At 42.7% G+C, this 15,632-nt stretch overlaps 1 protein-coding gene across 2 annotated transcripts in view; it reads left to right on the plus strand.

Moving 5' to 3' along the window:
• LOC126355939 (proton-coupled amino acid transporter-like protein pathetic) overlaps positions 1-15,632 on the plus strand; it is an 85,222-nt gene that overhangs the window by 19,771 nt on the left and 49,819 nt on the right. The window contains exon 1 of one of the 2 annotated variants that reach the window (XM_050006514.1): positions 14,120-14,245. The exons of the other annotated variant lie outside the window; for it this stretch is intronic. Within the exon in view, the coding sequence (XP_049862471.1) occupies positions 14,189-14,245 (57 nt within the window). The 5' untranslated portion in view covers positions 14,120-14,188. Of the gene's footprint in view, positions 1-14,119; positions 14,246-15,632 lie in introns of those variants that run through there. 2 annotated transcript variants of the gene reach the window in all.

Consider the following 15,632-nt stretch of genomic DNA (forward strand, 5'->3'; position numbering starts at 1 on the left):
TTAGTTAGGTTTAAGTAGTTCTAAGTTCAAGGCGACTGATGACCTCTGAAGTTAAGTCGCATAGTGCTCAGAGCCATTTGAACCATTTGACTACGAATGGTGTAGCTTAAGTGATGCGGCGAATTAAATCTTTTGGAACTTCACACACAGCTAGCCTCTTTCGTTTCTCAGTGTGAGGAAAATCACGATCGTACGACATAAAAGGGTGTCCTTTCACCCAAAACTTGTGTTCTGTTTCGGTAAAGTAACCCTTTGCTGTAAGGTTAACCCACAGAAACATCATCATCTTGTTTTAGTTCTGCCCGCAGCAGTTGTCACACCAGATGCTGTAAGGCTAACCCACAGAAACATCATCATCTTGTTTTAGTTCTGCCCACAGCAGTTGTCACACCAGATGCTCTAAGGTGAACCCACAGAAACATCATCATCTTGTTTTAGTTCTGCCCACAGCAGTTGTCACACCAGATGGTGTAAGGTGAACCCACAGAAACATCATCATTTTGTTTTAGTTCTGCCCACAGCAGTTGTCACACCAGATGCTCTAAGGTGAACCCACAGAAACATCATCATCTTGTTTTAGTTCTGCCCACAGCAGTTGTCACACCAGATGCTCTATGGTGAACCCACAGAAACATCATCATCTTGTTTTAGTTCTGCCCGCAGCAGTTGTCACACCAGATGCTGTAAGGCTAACCCACAGAAACATCATCATCTTGTTTTAGTTCTGCCCACAGCAGTTGTCACACCAGAGGGTGTAAGGTGAACCCACAGAAACATCATCATCTTGTTTTAGTTCTGCCCACAGCAGTTGTCACACCAGATGCTCTAAGGTGAACCCACAGAAACATCATCATCTTGTTTTAGTTCTGCCCACAGCAGTTGTCACACCAGATGGTGTAAGGTGAACCCACAGAAACATCATCATTTTGTTTTAGTTCTGCCCACAGCAGTTGTCACACCAGATGCTCTAAGGTGAACCCACAGAAACATCATCATCTTGTTTTAGTTCTGCCCACAGCAGTTGTCACACCAGATGCTCTATGGTGAACCCACAGAAACATCATCATCTTGTTTTAGTTCTGCCCGCAGCAGTTGTCACACCAGATGCTGTAAGGCTAACCCACAGAAACATCATCATCTTGTTTTAGTTCTGCCCACAGCAGTTGTCACACCAGAGGGTGTAAGGTGAACCCACAGAAACATCATCATCTTGTTTTAGTTCTGCCCACAGCAGTTCTCGCACCAGATCATTAGTTTCTTTTTACAAGTGTGGTAGTAAAAGCTTTGTGCACACAGGACGCAGTTTCATTGCCACCCCTGCCACATACGCTCTCATGCCAGAGAAGCATGTGACCGGTTTGATTATCACAAACATGAATGCAAAAGTTGTAATTTGAGAGCTGTCCTAAGTAATAACGTTCACTGTGCCTTAATGGACGAGGAGTAATCACTTTTTGCAAATCCATTGCAGCTGTACATAGTTACGAGCTCGGCCCTTGACTCTTGATCGTGTCAGCTTTCATGGAATCCATATCGTTCTTTGCTTTTCGGTGATGTCTTTCTAGCTGCAATTTAATGCCTTTATTATTGGGATCACACGTCAATTTGGCTTTAAGCAGGTGACGTGTAGAACGAGTGTCACTTGACAAACGATGAAATTTCAGCTTGGAGAATTTGTCTGTAAAGACTTTTGCATAGAAGCCGTATGTAATGTTAGTGTCTTCCTGTTGCCTTAGAAATTCCTTAAATAAACGATAAACAGTCATGTATTGACTTAAGTATTGTTTGTCACCCGATTTTCCAACCCTTGAATAGTGGCTTTCTTGTCTTAGTATGGCGTTAATATGAGCAACAAACCGCTTTTCATCTCCTTCTATATGTTTCAGGTGTTTTGTCATTTTTCCTCGCTTTTCTTCATGTAAATCTCATCACTCTGCTAATGCTTGAACTCTTCTTTTGGTCAAGGCGAGATAAAATGTTCCTTTACATATCTCCGCCTTATCATCAGGAAATGTGTAAAATATAGTTACGTTTTTCGTCTTCGGTATGACCAGTTGTCCTCCACCTTCCTCAGTAGACAGATAAACAATTTAACAATTTCGTTACTATAGTCATATACTTTTGACCTTCGCCTCTTCACTTTGCAAACGTGAGAGACACTGCAAAGTTATTTTGCTTCGCTGTATCGTTTAGTGAGTAGAATTCCTTAAACAACTCAAGTTTGTGGTCACATGACCGGTGCCTGCATTTAAACTGACATTCACAGGATACCTGAAAGAGTGAAGCAGTATATATATGAAACTTCCTGGCAGATTAAAACTGTGTGCCCGACCGAGACTCGAACTCGGGACCTATGCCTTTCGCGGGCAAGTGCTCTACCATCTGAGCTACCGAAGCACGATTCACGCCCGGTACTCACAGCTTTACTTCTGCCAGTATCTCGTCTCCTACCTTCCAAACTTTACAGAAGCTCTCCTGCGAACCTTGCAGAACTAGCACTCCTGAAAGAAAGGAAGGTAGGAGACGAGATACTGGCAGAAGTAAAGCTGTGAGTACCAGGCTTGAGTCGTGCTTCGGTAGCTCAGATGTTAGAGCACTTGCCCGCGAAAGGCAAAGGTCCCGAGTTCGAGTTTCGGTCGGGCACACAGTTTTAATCTGCCAGGAAGTTTCATATCAGCGCACACTCCGCTGCAGAGTGAAAATCTCAATCTGGCAGTAAATCAACATGCCTAGGTATTTGCAGGTAAGTAAATGATTACATTCAAGTAGTTAACTAGAACCTCATAATCAGAACAATGATTTTTGTCGACAAGAAATTCGTTTGAATGACAAATTTAACGCATTAAACTATTAAAACATAACTTATGCAGATTCTAGCCCTTTTAATAAAAATTAAAACTGCAATCAAGGCCTACCTGGTGAGTGGGAGCCTCTTTAGCTGGAACCATAGTGCTGTCTTTTCGGGTATATTCCTATCCTTCGCTGTGTAATTTCTTTCTTTCACTTTGAGCGCTACCTTAACCTCTTCCTCCATTTTGGTGCATTTTTCCTTTCCATTTTTCAATATCCTGTATTATGTATCTGTAATAATTACTTCAGTAGTGTCGTATTGTTGCAAACAAACCATAGAGCTACTTAACTGTCAACAATTCAGACAAGTGCGCGCCAAGACAATAAGAAAAAACAGAGCGGCATGGCTCGTTTTTGAACATCGATGTCGTAATTTGAGAGTGACAGCTGCAAATACTGTTTCGCGCTGTTTTGGCACTAGTGTAGTTATATATGTTAGCGTTGGCCGTTACAGCGGAATTTCACCTGTAACTCATATTCTCATTTTTTGGTGCTTGGCCAGTTATGTACTTACGTGCCTCATTTATTATATCGCACTACTGAAAATGTATTCTCCCAGACATGTAGCCAATAGTTCAACATCAACTTGAGGCGCTTCATGCTTCAAGGAGCGATCAAAAAGTTTCCGTCTGAGGGCGTTGCTGCGGCGTGTATGCAACGTAGCGCGATTCCGATTCACCACATGTAGGCAAAAAATTAGTGTAGTGTCCATGTGCTTGTCTCCCATTTAGTGGGCTCGGGTTCGATTCCCGGCCGGTTCGGAGGTTCTCTCCGCTCGTGGACTGGGTGTTGTGTTGTCCTTATCATCATTTCGTCCTGATCACCGGCACGCAGGTCGCTGAATGTGGCGTCGACTGAAATAATTCTTGCACTCGGCGGCCGAACTTCCTCAGATGGGGCCTCCCGGCCAACAATGCTACACGCTAAATTCATTGTCATTCGTGTCTTTCCGACGCGCGTGCGGTAAATACGGAAATGTCAGTATCGCAACGTTATACCAAAAACGTCCAGACAGGACCACTGCGCTTCAATTCGTTTGTTGGCTGCCGAAGGACAAACACCGGACAATGAAGAATGTGTATGGGGCTCCCTGTCCGTCGAAAACCATGATTGTGGAATGGTGCGCACAGGGGTTGCTGCTGCTTCATGATAGCACACGTACCCATATCGCAAACATCCTTAACGCAGAAGTTACCCCAACTCGAGTGAGATGCACTCACCCTTTAGTCCTGATCGCTCCCCGTCCGTTTATTACGCCTACGGTCCCTTAAAAAAGGCTTGTCGGACGAGAAAGCGCAGGGCAGTTACGGAATTCTTCACGCAGCAGAACACGGTGCCTTACCAAGCGGGTATCTTGAACGTGATGTGCCAGTGGGATGACTGCCTCAATGCTCTTGGCCATTTTGCCTGATTGGCATACTAATTCTCGACTGCACGCGCCTCGAACGGAAACTTTTTGATCGCTCACTATACAAGAAATTTTACCCAACCATTACTTCTTACTACAGCACCTCGTTAATTATATAAAAATTAAATCTTCAGTCTCATTCCGTGGGTTTAGAAGAAGCATAACATGGTACACCGAACAGTAGGATCAAAAATACGAGTAAACTCACGGTAGAATATCGTTAAATGACGTTTTGGGCTCAGAAACCAGTAGCTGGAAATGAATGTTTCATCGATGCGAGACACTGATTGCTCGTGTTCGTTGACATATAACTGACTGCTGCATCGAAAACAGTGGCGCTATTTTGAATAGAAGTACACAGTCGTCTATGGTGTCTCAGGGTGGAGTTTTTAATTATTCCTGGTTCGTCCCTGGATATCGAAAATGGAGTACTGTTTGTTACAGGAACTTCCAGACACTCATTCAATGTATGTAGTAGGGTGTAGTGGCCAGAACACCGAAGTAATGTCCAGAACACAGTTTCACGTTAGGAGTCACTACATTTACAAGAATTTCATTACTTTGGAAATAAATAGGATCATTCTAAGGCAAAGAGCTGGCCGAGGTTCTAAACAAAGTATAGATCGCACAAAAGAATTTCACAAGATGGTGTCCAAGCGAGTGGACGAAATTCACCTTAAAAAAGTGGAGATGAGTGTAAAATTTTTCGATGCCAGGTAACTGAAAGATTAAAACCAGAACAAGATCTTGATTAGACGTTAGTGCTTGGCAAATTATATGTTTACGTGAAGTTAAATGTTACGCAACAGAGGACTAGAATATCTTTCTTGTCTCGAAGAGTAAACGATATCGTATTAATCCCATTTATCCATCAGAGATGGATATGAAGAAGGTGATTGTGCACTTGCCGAGTGATAGTGACGTTAGAAGACGTATACAGGCGGATACACGACAGTAAGTGGGGAGACGTATCTTCCACAGTGAAAGAGGATCGGTGCGTGAGAAGCAACAGTGTTTTCACAGCGAACAGCTGGCATCGAGTAACAGAGTGTAGAGCGGGGAAGGGGCAGCGGCAGGATCGGCGCGTAACTCGTGAAGTAGGCCGCTTTCACTCCGTGTGGGACACAGCACTGTCACCGTGGCTGCTCACACAATCGCGAAAGGACCTAACAGGACGGGTCGTAACCATCTAATGTTTGCTAGTTCCCTACCAATAACAGGCCGAGTGATAGAACTATTTTCTTTATGGTAGCCCGAGTCCCCGTGGATCTGTCGACTTTCAGATATCTTACTGCTTGCTATTCATCTGGCAGAGGGTCTTTCTACCCGCGTTGAACTTCTTTCCGATACGTGTGATAGCTTATTTGCTTTTACTTTCCATTTATATTTTATTGTAATTGATTTCTTAATTGTAACAATGCGGTGTCTGGCAGCGGTAACAATAAATAAAACATTCTTGGTTTTCGAGCTTCGTCATCTGATCACAATTACTCGAGCTTTCTGTCAGGCACTCCTCGGCCTTTGTCAAATTGCATGGCTTCCTGTGGACTGCCGGTACGCCCTTATATATGCTAGCTGCCGACTGTGACATCACTAGTGCTCGCCTCCTATTGTGATTCTCTATTGAAATCACTTCATTAATTTGATGAACGTTATACCTGTTTTTCCAGAAAAGACAATGCATTGCCCTTCCTCGACGTCTTCATCCGCGGCAAACGAAGTTGATGTCTTAGCCACAGCGTCTATAGAAAACGTACCCACACCAATCTGTACTTGCACGTAATCGGCCATCATCAGCGCCATAATAGCGTACTGTGTTAAACACACTGGTGGATCGTGCAAGAATGATATCAGACGCTGCAATCTGGTCCTTGAGACAAGCTACCGAAGCAAGGTCTTCAGGAACAACGGCAATAACGTTCATCAAAAAAGTGAAGAGATTTCAAGCAAGAACCACAGCAAGACCATCGACGAGCAGCAGTAAAAGAAAATCGCCTTCTTGTCGCTCTGTGGCTCCGTGTCGGGCAAGATAGCCGCCTGCTGAAAAGGCAGAAGATCATATTGGTCTTCAGGCCTTCGACAAAAATCCGTCAACTGCTGAGACCAGCTAACGACGCAGCAGGGCCTCAGGACACCTGCGATCTACAAAGCACTTTGAGAAATGTGGCAGGTGTTAACGCTGGACGAACAGTTCTCACTGTGGAACCACGCAAGAATGAGCATGAGAGGTTGTGTCGCATATTCCACCCTGAGAATCCGCTTTGGCTTGGTGTGCTTTAGAAAACAGTAGCCAGTTAAATTTTGACGAAACGTGAGTCGGGGTTCGCAGTAACGACTTCTGGGACTGTGTAACATAAAAAAAAGCCATTGAAATGAAAACAACAGATAACACTGTTAATGGAGACGGCGGCTTGCATCTCAGTTCGGAATGGGATCTAGCGATCGCTAACTTAAAGCAGGTATTTCGTACGCAAGGTCATCATATACGGCGACGCCACGGGCATCAGTGAAGCCACAGCCGGCAGCTAGTTTGCATAAGGGGCGTATCAGCAGCCCACTGACAGTCATACCACTTCATAATGTCCAAGGTGTGTTTAGCCGAAACATCGTGTAATTATAGTCATTTGATGCGGCTGAAAACCCGACGACATTTTATTCACTCATTTCTTAATTGATTTTAAAAATATGAGCCTCTTTGACGTCTTCAAGGAAGGAAAGTACCGCGAATGAGATTAACGGACATACGGACAGTATATTAATTTGTTAGTAAAATAGGGATACAAAAAAGTTGGAAACATAGCGGGATTTTTCACAATACCACATGAAAACAGTAGATAGGCCGACCAGAAGTAAAATACGTTCAGCGATTCTAAATGCATGATTTTACAGATCCGCCTAGGTCATGTTCTACAACAATAATTTATCCATAACATTAGCCGCAAGCACAACTTGTGAAGAGGATACTCTACTTGTATCTGTTTACTTTCATAAATTACCGTGAAAATTCTCAGGCTGAATGGCAGTTACATTTTTAATATGATGCAGCTAATGCTCTGGTTTGCTACCTACACCAAGCTGCAGTCGTACTCTGATGTTCGTTCACTTCCGAAAATCAGCTACTAAGTATATAAATCATTTAAGAAAAACTGGGATTTAGCTTGGGAAGTCATAGCAGTACCTTTTGACTGCATGATTGCTATTGAATTCAACAACAACTTAGAAATTTCTAGAAAAAAACCATGCACCCAAATCAAATTAATAGTAAAAGATATTGAAATTTATGCATATGCCGATGAAGGTAGTTTTGGATCCTGGTTTACCTGTCAGAAACATGAAAACACTTCTTCCTCTGTGACGGAAGTATTTAAAGAACGCTTCTGGGGCGCTTGCTGAACTCTTTCGTCCTACACTAACGACTTAGCCTAAAATATTTAACTGGCCCAGAAAAGGATGCTTCTACTGCCCCTCTTGTCTTCCGTGCGCCTCACAAGTCTAGTCGCCATTTTACCTCACGACTCTATCACACTAGGTAGCACTGTGTATTTACCATGAGACAAATGAGGAATAGAAAACAAATTATCTTACTATGACTTCCGAGCCACACAATATTTGAACTTAAGCTTCGTAATTTAGTCAAGAAAATGTGCCGCACCTTTAAATAGTCAGTGCCCACAGAGAGTGAGGAGCGCGGTGATCGTAGAATAATTAGTGGAAAGCTCCTAGGTGTCATGAAAAACTTTAGATTACGAATTTCAACGAGGTAAATAAGCTCGCTCATAAAGCTAGATGAGCCAGTACTGTAACATAGTGGAATATTCTTGAGAGATTTGGTCATATTACAGTAATATATTAGCATTTTGTGCCGGAGGAACTCTCTTGTCCAAAGTTACCTATTTACTGTAGGATGACGAATTACGATTAGAATTTACTTTTGAAGAAGTCATACAGCCACGTAGCTTTCAGGACTTCATTTGACTAAGCAGATAACAGGAATGTGGAGCATGTAGGTATTCCTTTACCGAGGATGCTAGAGCTTTAATTTAAGTGACGGATGTGTATTCTTCCTGATTTATTTCTGTGGTGCTACACCCATATTCATGAACGATGTCAAGCCAGCCGTTTTATGGAAAACAAATTAAAACTCTAGTAGTTTCCAAGAGTTCACAATAGTATCTAAAGAAATCCTGCAGTATGCCTCTGCATTAAATCATGACGGATAACCCCACAGCTCCTGGTGCCTGACTGTACGACGGTGAGCTTCGTATCAGAGCCTATTGTCTGCAGACTAGCCTCTGATGCACATGTAAACATTCTCACATTATTATCCCTGCAGGTCTCGCATTTTTCGTCGGCTTTCGGCAGAAAAAAAGCGCGTGTGCACAGACGTCTGACAATGGCTTTGTGTCATAAATTTTCTACACGATAATGAATGTTTGCAAGAGAGTGCACTGTTTTCAGTGACGTAGAGCGTGTGTACCTTTAATACAGGATAATTTGTCTACCACCTATTCAGCTGTTTATCAGAGGTTAACGGGAACACTTCTCCATATTTGGAAGAATTATTTTCTCTTTTAATAAGCATCTGAAATTAAAATAACCCTGATTAACCGTAGTTAATGCTAATAACATACTTTTATTTTGCTCTGTGACTCTTTTTGAACAGTCTACATACACTTTAGTAACTGTCTTTAAACAAAAACCGAAGGTTTGTAAGACAGGTTGATACATCCTTGTTTTTATCACACTTTGTTCCCTTACTTTGAAGACTTGCCATATTATGTAACATTTCTCACCTTTCTTCAGCTTTTGATCCTGTTACTGTTATTTCTGCAAGTATTCGATAAATTGTCAGCTGCAATCACTTCTATTTAGCAAACTGAAATAACAGCTTATTGTTATTGCCGCTCATTTCTACCTCAGTTATTTTGACCTTTGCTATAATGAGCAAATCATATTAAGATTTATGAAACCACAGCACTTCATTTTACAACCCTTATACATCTCCATTGTTTTTGACCAGAAGACAAATGCATTGCTATGTCACAACAATTACATTTTTATGTGGCTCTATGCCTAACAGACTAGTAACACTTAAGCTTGTGGCTTTGGAAGAATGAGATGTATAATGTTTTTATTGTGGTGCTAACGGACACTAGCAACTCAAATGTTCCTCCGTTTTATAAGTACATTAATAACACAGTAAAGAGTCTTAAGATGAAACTCATTCGCACCAATGGCTGTCGTCTATGAATATCTTTTGTAAAATTATTGTAATCAAATATTCATATCAAAGCATATTAATCCTCTTGAAATTATTACGATGACAACTGCTGGGTACTTCAAAAGCAGAGGTAACGTAAAACATACTATCGGTGTAAAATACAACAAAAATCTTCCCGAGGATTTATTATAAAGTGCGTTCTGTAAGACAACATAGACTGCACTGACTGATTGCACTTGAAAAATAATATTACCGCTCACAACTATGTGTATAATATAATACTTACTGTCACGAGACTCCTGGTGTTTTTTTGTAGTATACTGCGATAACAACGCTCCAAGCGGATATAAAGCTACTTTTCTGAATACGACATTAATAACACAGTAAAAAGTCTTAAGATGAAACTCATTTGCACCAATGGCTGTCGTCTATGAATATCTTTTGTAAAATTATTGTAATCAAATATTCATATCAAAGCATATTAATCCTCTTGAAATTATTACGATGACAACTGCTGGGTACTTCAAAAGCAGAGGTAACGTAAAACATACTATCGGTGTAAAATACAACAAAAATCTTCCCGAGGATTTATTATAAAGTGCGTTCTGTAAGACAACATAGACTGCACTGACTGATTGCACTTGAAAAATAATATTACCGCTCACAACTATGTGTATAATATAATACTTACTGTCACGAGACTCCTGGTGTTTTTTTGTAGTATACTGCGATAACAACGCTCCAAGCGGATATAAAGCTACTTTTCTGAATACGACATCGGATGGGCGCGAGTAGTATCGTCTATGTTGATTTTTATCACACCGACCAAAATAATGACACCACATTTCTCTCTCTTTAGTTTCCTAGGAATTTATTTACGATTCTCTTGTAACCTACAGAAATTTGCTGAAGAATGTCGTTTCCTTTTAAGAACAAAAAAAGCTAGTAAACAGCAGAAAACCTGACCAGTTGCAGGAAGATCTCGTATAGCTGCTCAACAACGTGAAGTGAATGTGGTGCGTAGGAAACTTTTGTGGGACGCAGAACCTACATCTTTAAAGTAACAAACAAGCCACTACAAGTGCAGCTTAAGGGAAAACCACATCGAGGTCAGCAAAACTATTTTCCAACACAGAAGAAATCAGTTACACAATTGCCCCTACATTGGAGCCGGAAACGGTAAGACTCTTAACACACTCGCTTTTGTAGCAAAGTCATTACATTTACAAAAATAGTAGTGTATTGGGAAGTCGAATGAAGCGTAAGAATGAGGGAACCATTAGACTCCACACAATTCGTTACATGTCAAGGAAACTGCATATCGCAATAAGAACAGACAACAATGGAACTAAATGCTTCTCTTGCATGAAATATGTGTTTACATGCTCTTGCCATCAGCGAAATACTCTGCAGTTATACACTTATTCGGAAGTATATCCTAATGAATAAGCTGTAGCTTATGTCACTGAATCAGGGAGACATGGCTGTTTTTATACACATATCAAAAGAAGTTTTCGATCACCTCGGTTCCGAGAGTTCCGGAACTCGTACAGAAAACTGGAATAGGTATCAATATAAACATCATTTACGCAATTTTTATTGCTCTTGAAAACCACGCATTGCCTGTGGTCCACACTGATATAGACACTGGTACCTCTAAAACTCAGTAGCAGTCCTCTTGAATGCATACTATCCACAAGTTCATCAGGGCACTGTTGATCCAGTTTGTTCCACTCCTCAATGGCGATTCAGCGTAGATCCCTCAGAGTGGCTTGTGGGTCACGTCGTCCGTAGATAGCCCTTTTAAATCTTTCCCAGGCATGTGGTTCTCCAGTTTCTCCTGGCGTATTTCTTGTTCGAACAGTCCACTGATGTACTGCCGATCCATAGTGTCCAATGGGCACAATATTTCGGCGATCAGACATGTCGCCATCGTCAGATGCGCTGACGAACCGAGCTCCTGAGGGCGGGCTGCCATCTTAAATCCCGCCTGCGGTCGCGCGCCGACTGTCGCTGAGACGCTTCTCACTTGGCACTATCATACCCGCTTGTTCAGAGAAGCTGTAGAAATACAAGAACACGCGAACATCTTCAACAAGAAAGAGGAAAGCATTAAGGAAAACGGATCCTGGCTTCCCGTACTGCAGAGAACGACCGTCGCAGGTAGCAACAGGAGAACCGCACCGTAAATGACCGCGGAGAAGCCCTCGGACGTTGGCGCGCCAGGTACATACCGTCTGCCTTCCGCAAGCTCGGCTCCAGTTCACCACCGGCAATGGAGGGTGAAGCTTTGACAATGCCAGCTGGCGAAACGTCAGTAAAATCATCAGATGAACGTCGGCGAAAGAACCCGAGACAGAAGCCATTAGGCAGATTGTCAACAAGTGGCCACGAAAACCTTAACTTTTTTGAACTGCTTGTTTTTACGAGTGTAGTAAATGGAATGAAAAGACAAAGGAAACGAGATACAAACAAAATGCCTTTATTCACCCCCCAAAGTACTCTACATTTCTGACTATATACTTTTGGAAAACCTATAAATTCGCTGTAAACTGTCAGCAGTGACTTATTTTACTACTCATAGTGTCACTGATACCGCACGTCCATGAACACACATTTGATACATCTTTTCACTTCTTCTTTATTTTGGTTTCTTTGTCCTACTGGGGATCGACATGGAAGCACCAGCCGTCATTCCCTAACGTCACGGTTTGCAGGAAAGGTGGATTTCGGTGCCATATACCAATTAACTTATTTCCAGCGTCATTAATTATCATCTGCTATCTATCGCTGTGTGACACAAATCGAGAACTGAACTATATTATATCAAATTAGGTCTACGTTTAAATGATTGCGTCAGCAATATCCTTCACAGTCATCAATCCCTTCTATAACAAAAACAGGGACACACTCCGATTTTAAATCAATGTCTGTTGCACTTATCTCGATATCGCTGATCTTTATAAATCATTTCCTTGAGGAAATCTCTTGGACTCATCATAAACATATTTTTACACTCATGTGCTGTGTTCCATGCGCTTACACTTAAAACCCGTACGTCTGTCACCGTTAACAGTACGACAGAAACCTTCACACCTAGTACGTACCAAATGTGGTTCAGTGCTACGTGTTTGAAGTTTCTCTACCATTTCTACATCTACATCTACATCCACACTCCGCAAGCCACCTGACGGTGTGTGGCGGAGGGTACCCTGAGTACCTCTATCGGTTCTCCCTTCTATTCCAGTCTCGTATTGTTCGTGGAAAGAAGGATTGTCGGTATGATTCTGTGTGGGCTCTAATCTCTCTGATTTTATCCTCATGGTCTCTTCGCGAGATGTACGTAGGAGGGAGCAATATACTGACTCTTCTGTGAAGGTATGTACTTGAAACTTTAACAAAAGCCCGTACCGAGCCACTGAGCGTCTCTCCTGCAGAGTCTTCCACTGGAGTTTATCTATCATCTCCGTAACGCTTTCGCGATTACTAAATGATCCTGTAACGAAGCGCGCTGCTCTCCATTGGATCTTCTCTATCTCTTCTATCAACCCTATCTGGTACGGATCCCACACTGCTGAGCAGTATTCAAGCAGTGGGCGAACAAGCGTACTGTAACCTACTTCCTTTGTTTTCGGATTGCATTTCCTTAGGATTCTTCCAATGAATCTGTCTGGCATCTGCTTTACCGACGATCAACTTTATATGATCATTCGATTTTAAATCACTCCTAATGCCTACTCCCAGATAATTTATGGAATTAACTGCTTCCAGTTGCTGACCAGCTATTTTGTAGCTAAATGATAAGGGATCTATCTTTCTATGTATTCGTAGCACATTACACTTGTCTACATTGAGATTCAATTGCCATTCCCTGCACCATGCGTCAATTCACTGCAGATCCTCCAGCATTTCAGTAAAATTTTCCATTGTTACAAACTCTCCATATACCACAGCATCATCTGCAAAAAGCTTCAGTGAACTTCCGATGTCAACCACCAGATCATTTATGTATATTGTGAGTAGCAACGGTCCTATGACACTCCCCTGCGGCACACCCGAAATCACTCTTACTTCGGAAGACTTCTCTCCATTGAGAATGACATGCTGCGTTCTGTTATCTAGGAACTCCTCAATCCAATCACACAACTGGTCTGATAGTCCATATGCTCTTACTTTGTTCATTAGACGACTGTGGGGAACTGTATCGAACGCCTTGCGGAAGTCGAGAAACACGGCATCTACCTGTGAACCCGTGTCTAAGGCCCTCTGAGTCTCGTGGACGAATAGCGTGAGCTGGGTTTCACACGACCGTCTTTTTCGAAACCCATGCTGATTCCTACAGAGTAGATTTCGAGTCTCCAGAAAAGTCATTATACTCGGACATGTGATTTACGATCGAACCATTCATAGAATCTCTTAGAGGCACCTTGCAGGTCGGAAATGTGTTCACTTTGGGGTTTTTCCATCCGAGAACAGATGCTTCGCTAAGCAATCCACTGAATTCCGTAGAATTAATAATAACGGACGGAGTGCGTCAGCGATGACGCGGCGGGGAGAGGGAGGAGGATGCGCGCAGAACCGGCTGTGGGACTGGTCGTCCTCCGGTAATAACCCGCCAGTGACTTTCACCGCCCGGCAGTCAGTCCCCAGGCATCGCGAGCGACGGTTCTTCTGCACACCTGCTGGCGCCTGCAAGAGACAACGTCCGCATGTCGCCCTCCACTCACTCGCCGTCCCGGCACGCCGATAGTCCCTTACCTCTGGAGGTAGGAACGGCTCAGCAGAGCTAAACGTCACTGTCGAAAGAGAATTTAGAGCCACTCTCTCTCATTTGTCTTTAATACACAGCCGAAGTGGATTTAAGAGTCGTAGAACTCTAGCAGTACCTAAATCCAGCACTGCAATAGAAATTTCAGTTAAAGTACTGGGTGTTTCATAAAGAGTATTTCGAACACATACATTTAATAAACTCTAGGACATAAAACTACGCAACTTGGAGAACATATTTAGAAATATCTCAAGTTTAGATTACAGATATTCAATATATCCTCCACCAGCGAGATGAGCCATTCGATAATCGAATTCCTACCACACTCGGGTACGCATGTCCACCGTTACTGGCGTTATGACAGTAGATCCGCTATTTCATATCTTGTAGTTTCCATGGTTGTGTTGGTGAATAAATGTTATCCTTAATAACACCTCACAAGAAGAGATCACATACGTCAGGGGTGGCCGAGCGGTTCTAGGTGCTACAGTCTGGAACTGCTGGACTGCTACGGTCGCAGGTTCGAATCCTGCCTCGTGCATGGATGTGTGTCATGTCCTTAGGTTAGTTAGGTTTAAGTAGTTCTAATTGCCAGGGGACTGATGACTTGAGAGGTTAAGTCCCATAGTGCTCAGAGCCATTTGAACCATCACAGACGTCAAATCCGAGGACCTTGACGACCAGCTGAGAAGTGCCAAATCGCTGGCTGTTTGGCGACCAGCCCAACGGTTGGGTAGAGTTTCAATCATATATTCAAGCACTCGGCGACTCTGGCGAGGGAGTGCCCCATATTGTTGAAAAATGAAGTCGTCCCCGTTTAGCCTCGTGAACAACCACTTTTCTAACACAGCAAAATGCTACTGGCGGTTAACTGTGTTTCCATCAAAGAAGAGCCGTCCCTAAATATATGAGTGGGATATTACAAAAAAATTGACCTTTGGGTTTATCTCGTGCACCTTCAGTGTGTGCATGTGGGTTCCCTACGCCCCAAAATCCGAACTTTGTGTTTGTTTACTTACCCACTCATGTTGAAAGTCGCTTCATCACTGAACACGATGTGTTGTGCGAAAGGGTTGTCAATAATTTTCTGAAGCACGTCAAAAAATGCCACACATTTGCGTTTGTCGTCATGCCGTAGAGTCTGTAGCAGCTCTGACTTGTACGGCTTCATAACCGACCAATGTTCCAAAACAAGCCAAACCGTTGTTGCAGACAGTTGTAACTCCAGATTGGCACGACGAGTTGATTACGTGGGAGTACCCGGAAAGTGGTTAGAATTCTGCTACATTTTCGTCGGAAACATGAGTGAGGTCAGGACTCCTTGTTTCACATACATATAGTATATTTACAAGCTGTCGATACCATCTGCGAATGTTCCAACCATT

Source organism: Schistocerca gregaria, chromosome 3, assembly GCF_023897955.1.
Source record: "Schistocerca gregaria isolate iqSchGreg1 chromosome 3, iqSchGreg1.2, whole genome shotgun sequence".
Lineage (NCBI taxonomy): Eukaryota > Metazoa > Arthropoda > Insecta > Orthoptera > Acrididae > Schistocerca > Schistocerca gregaria.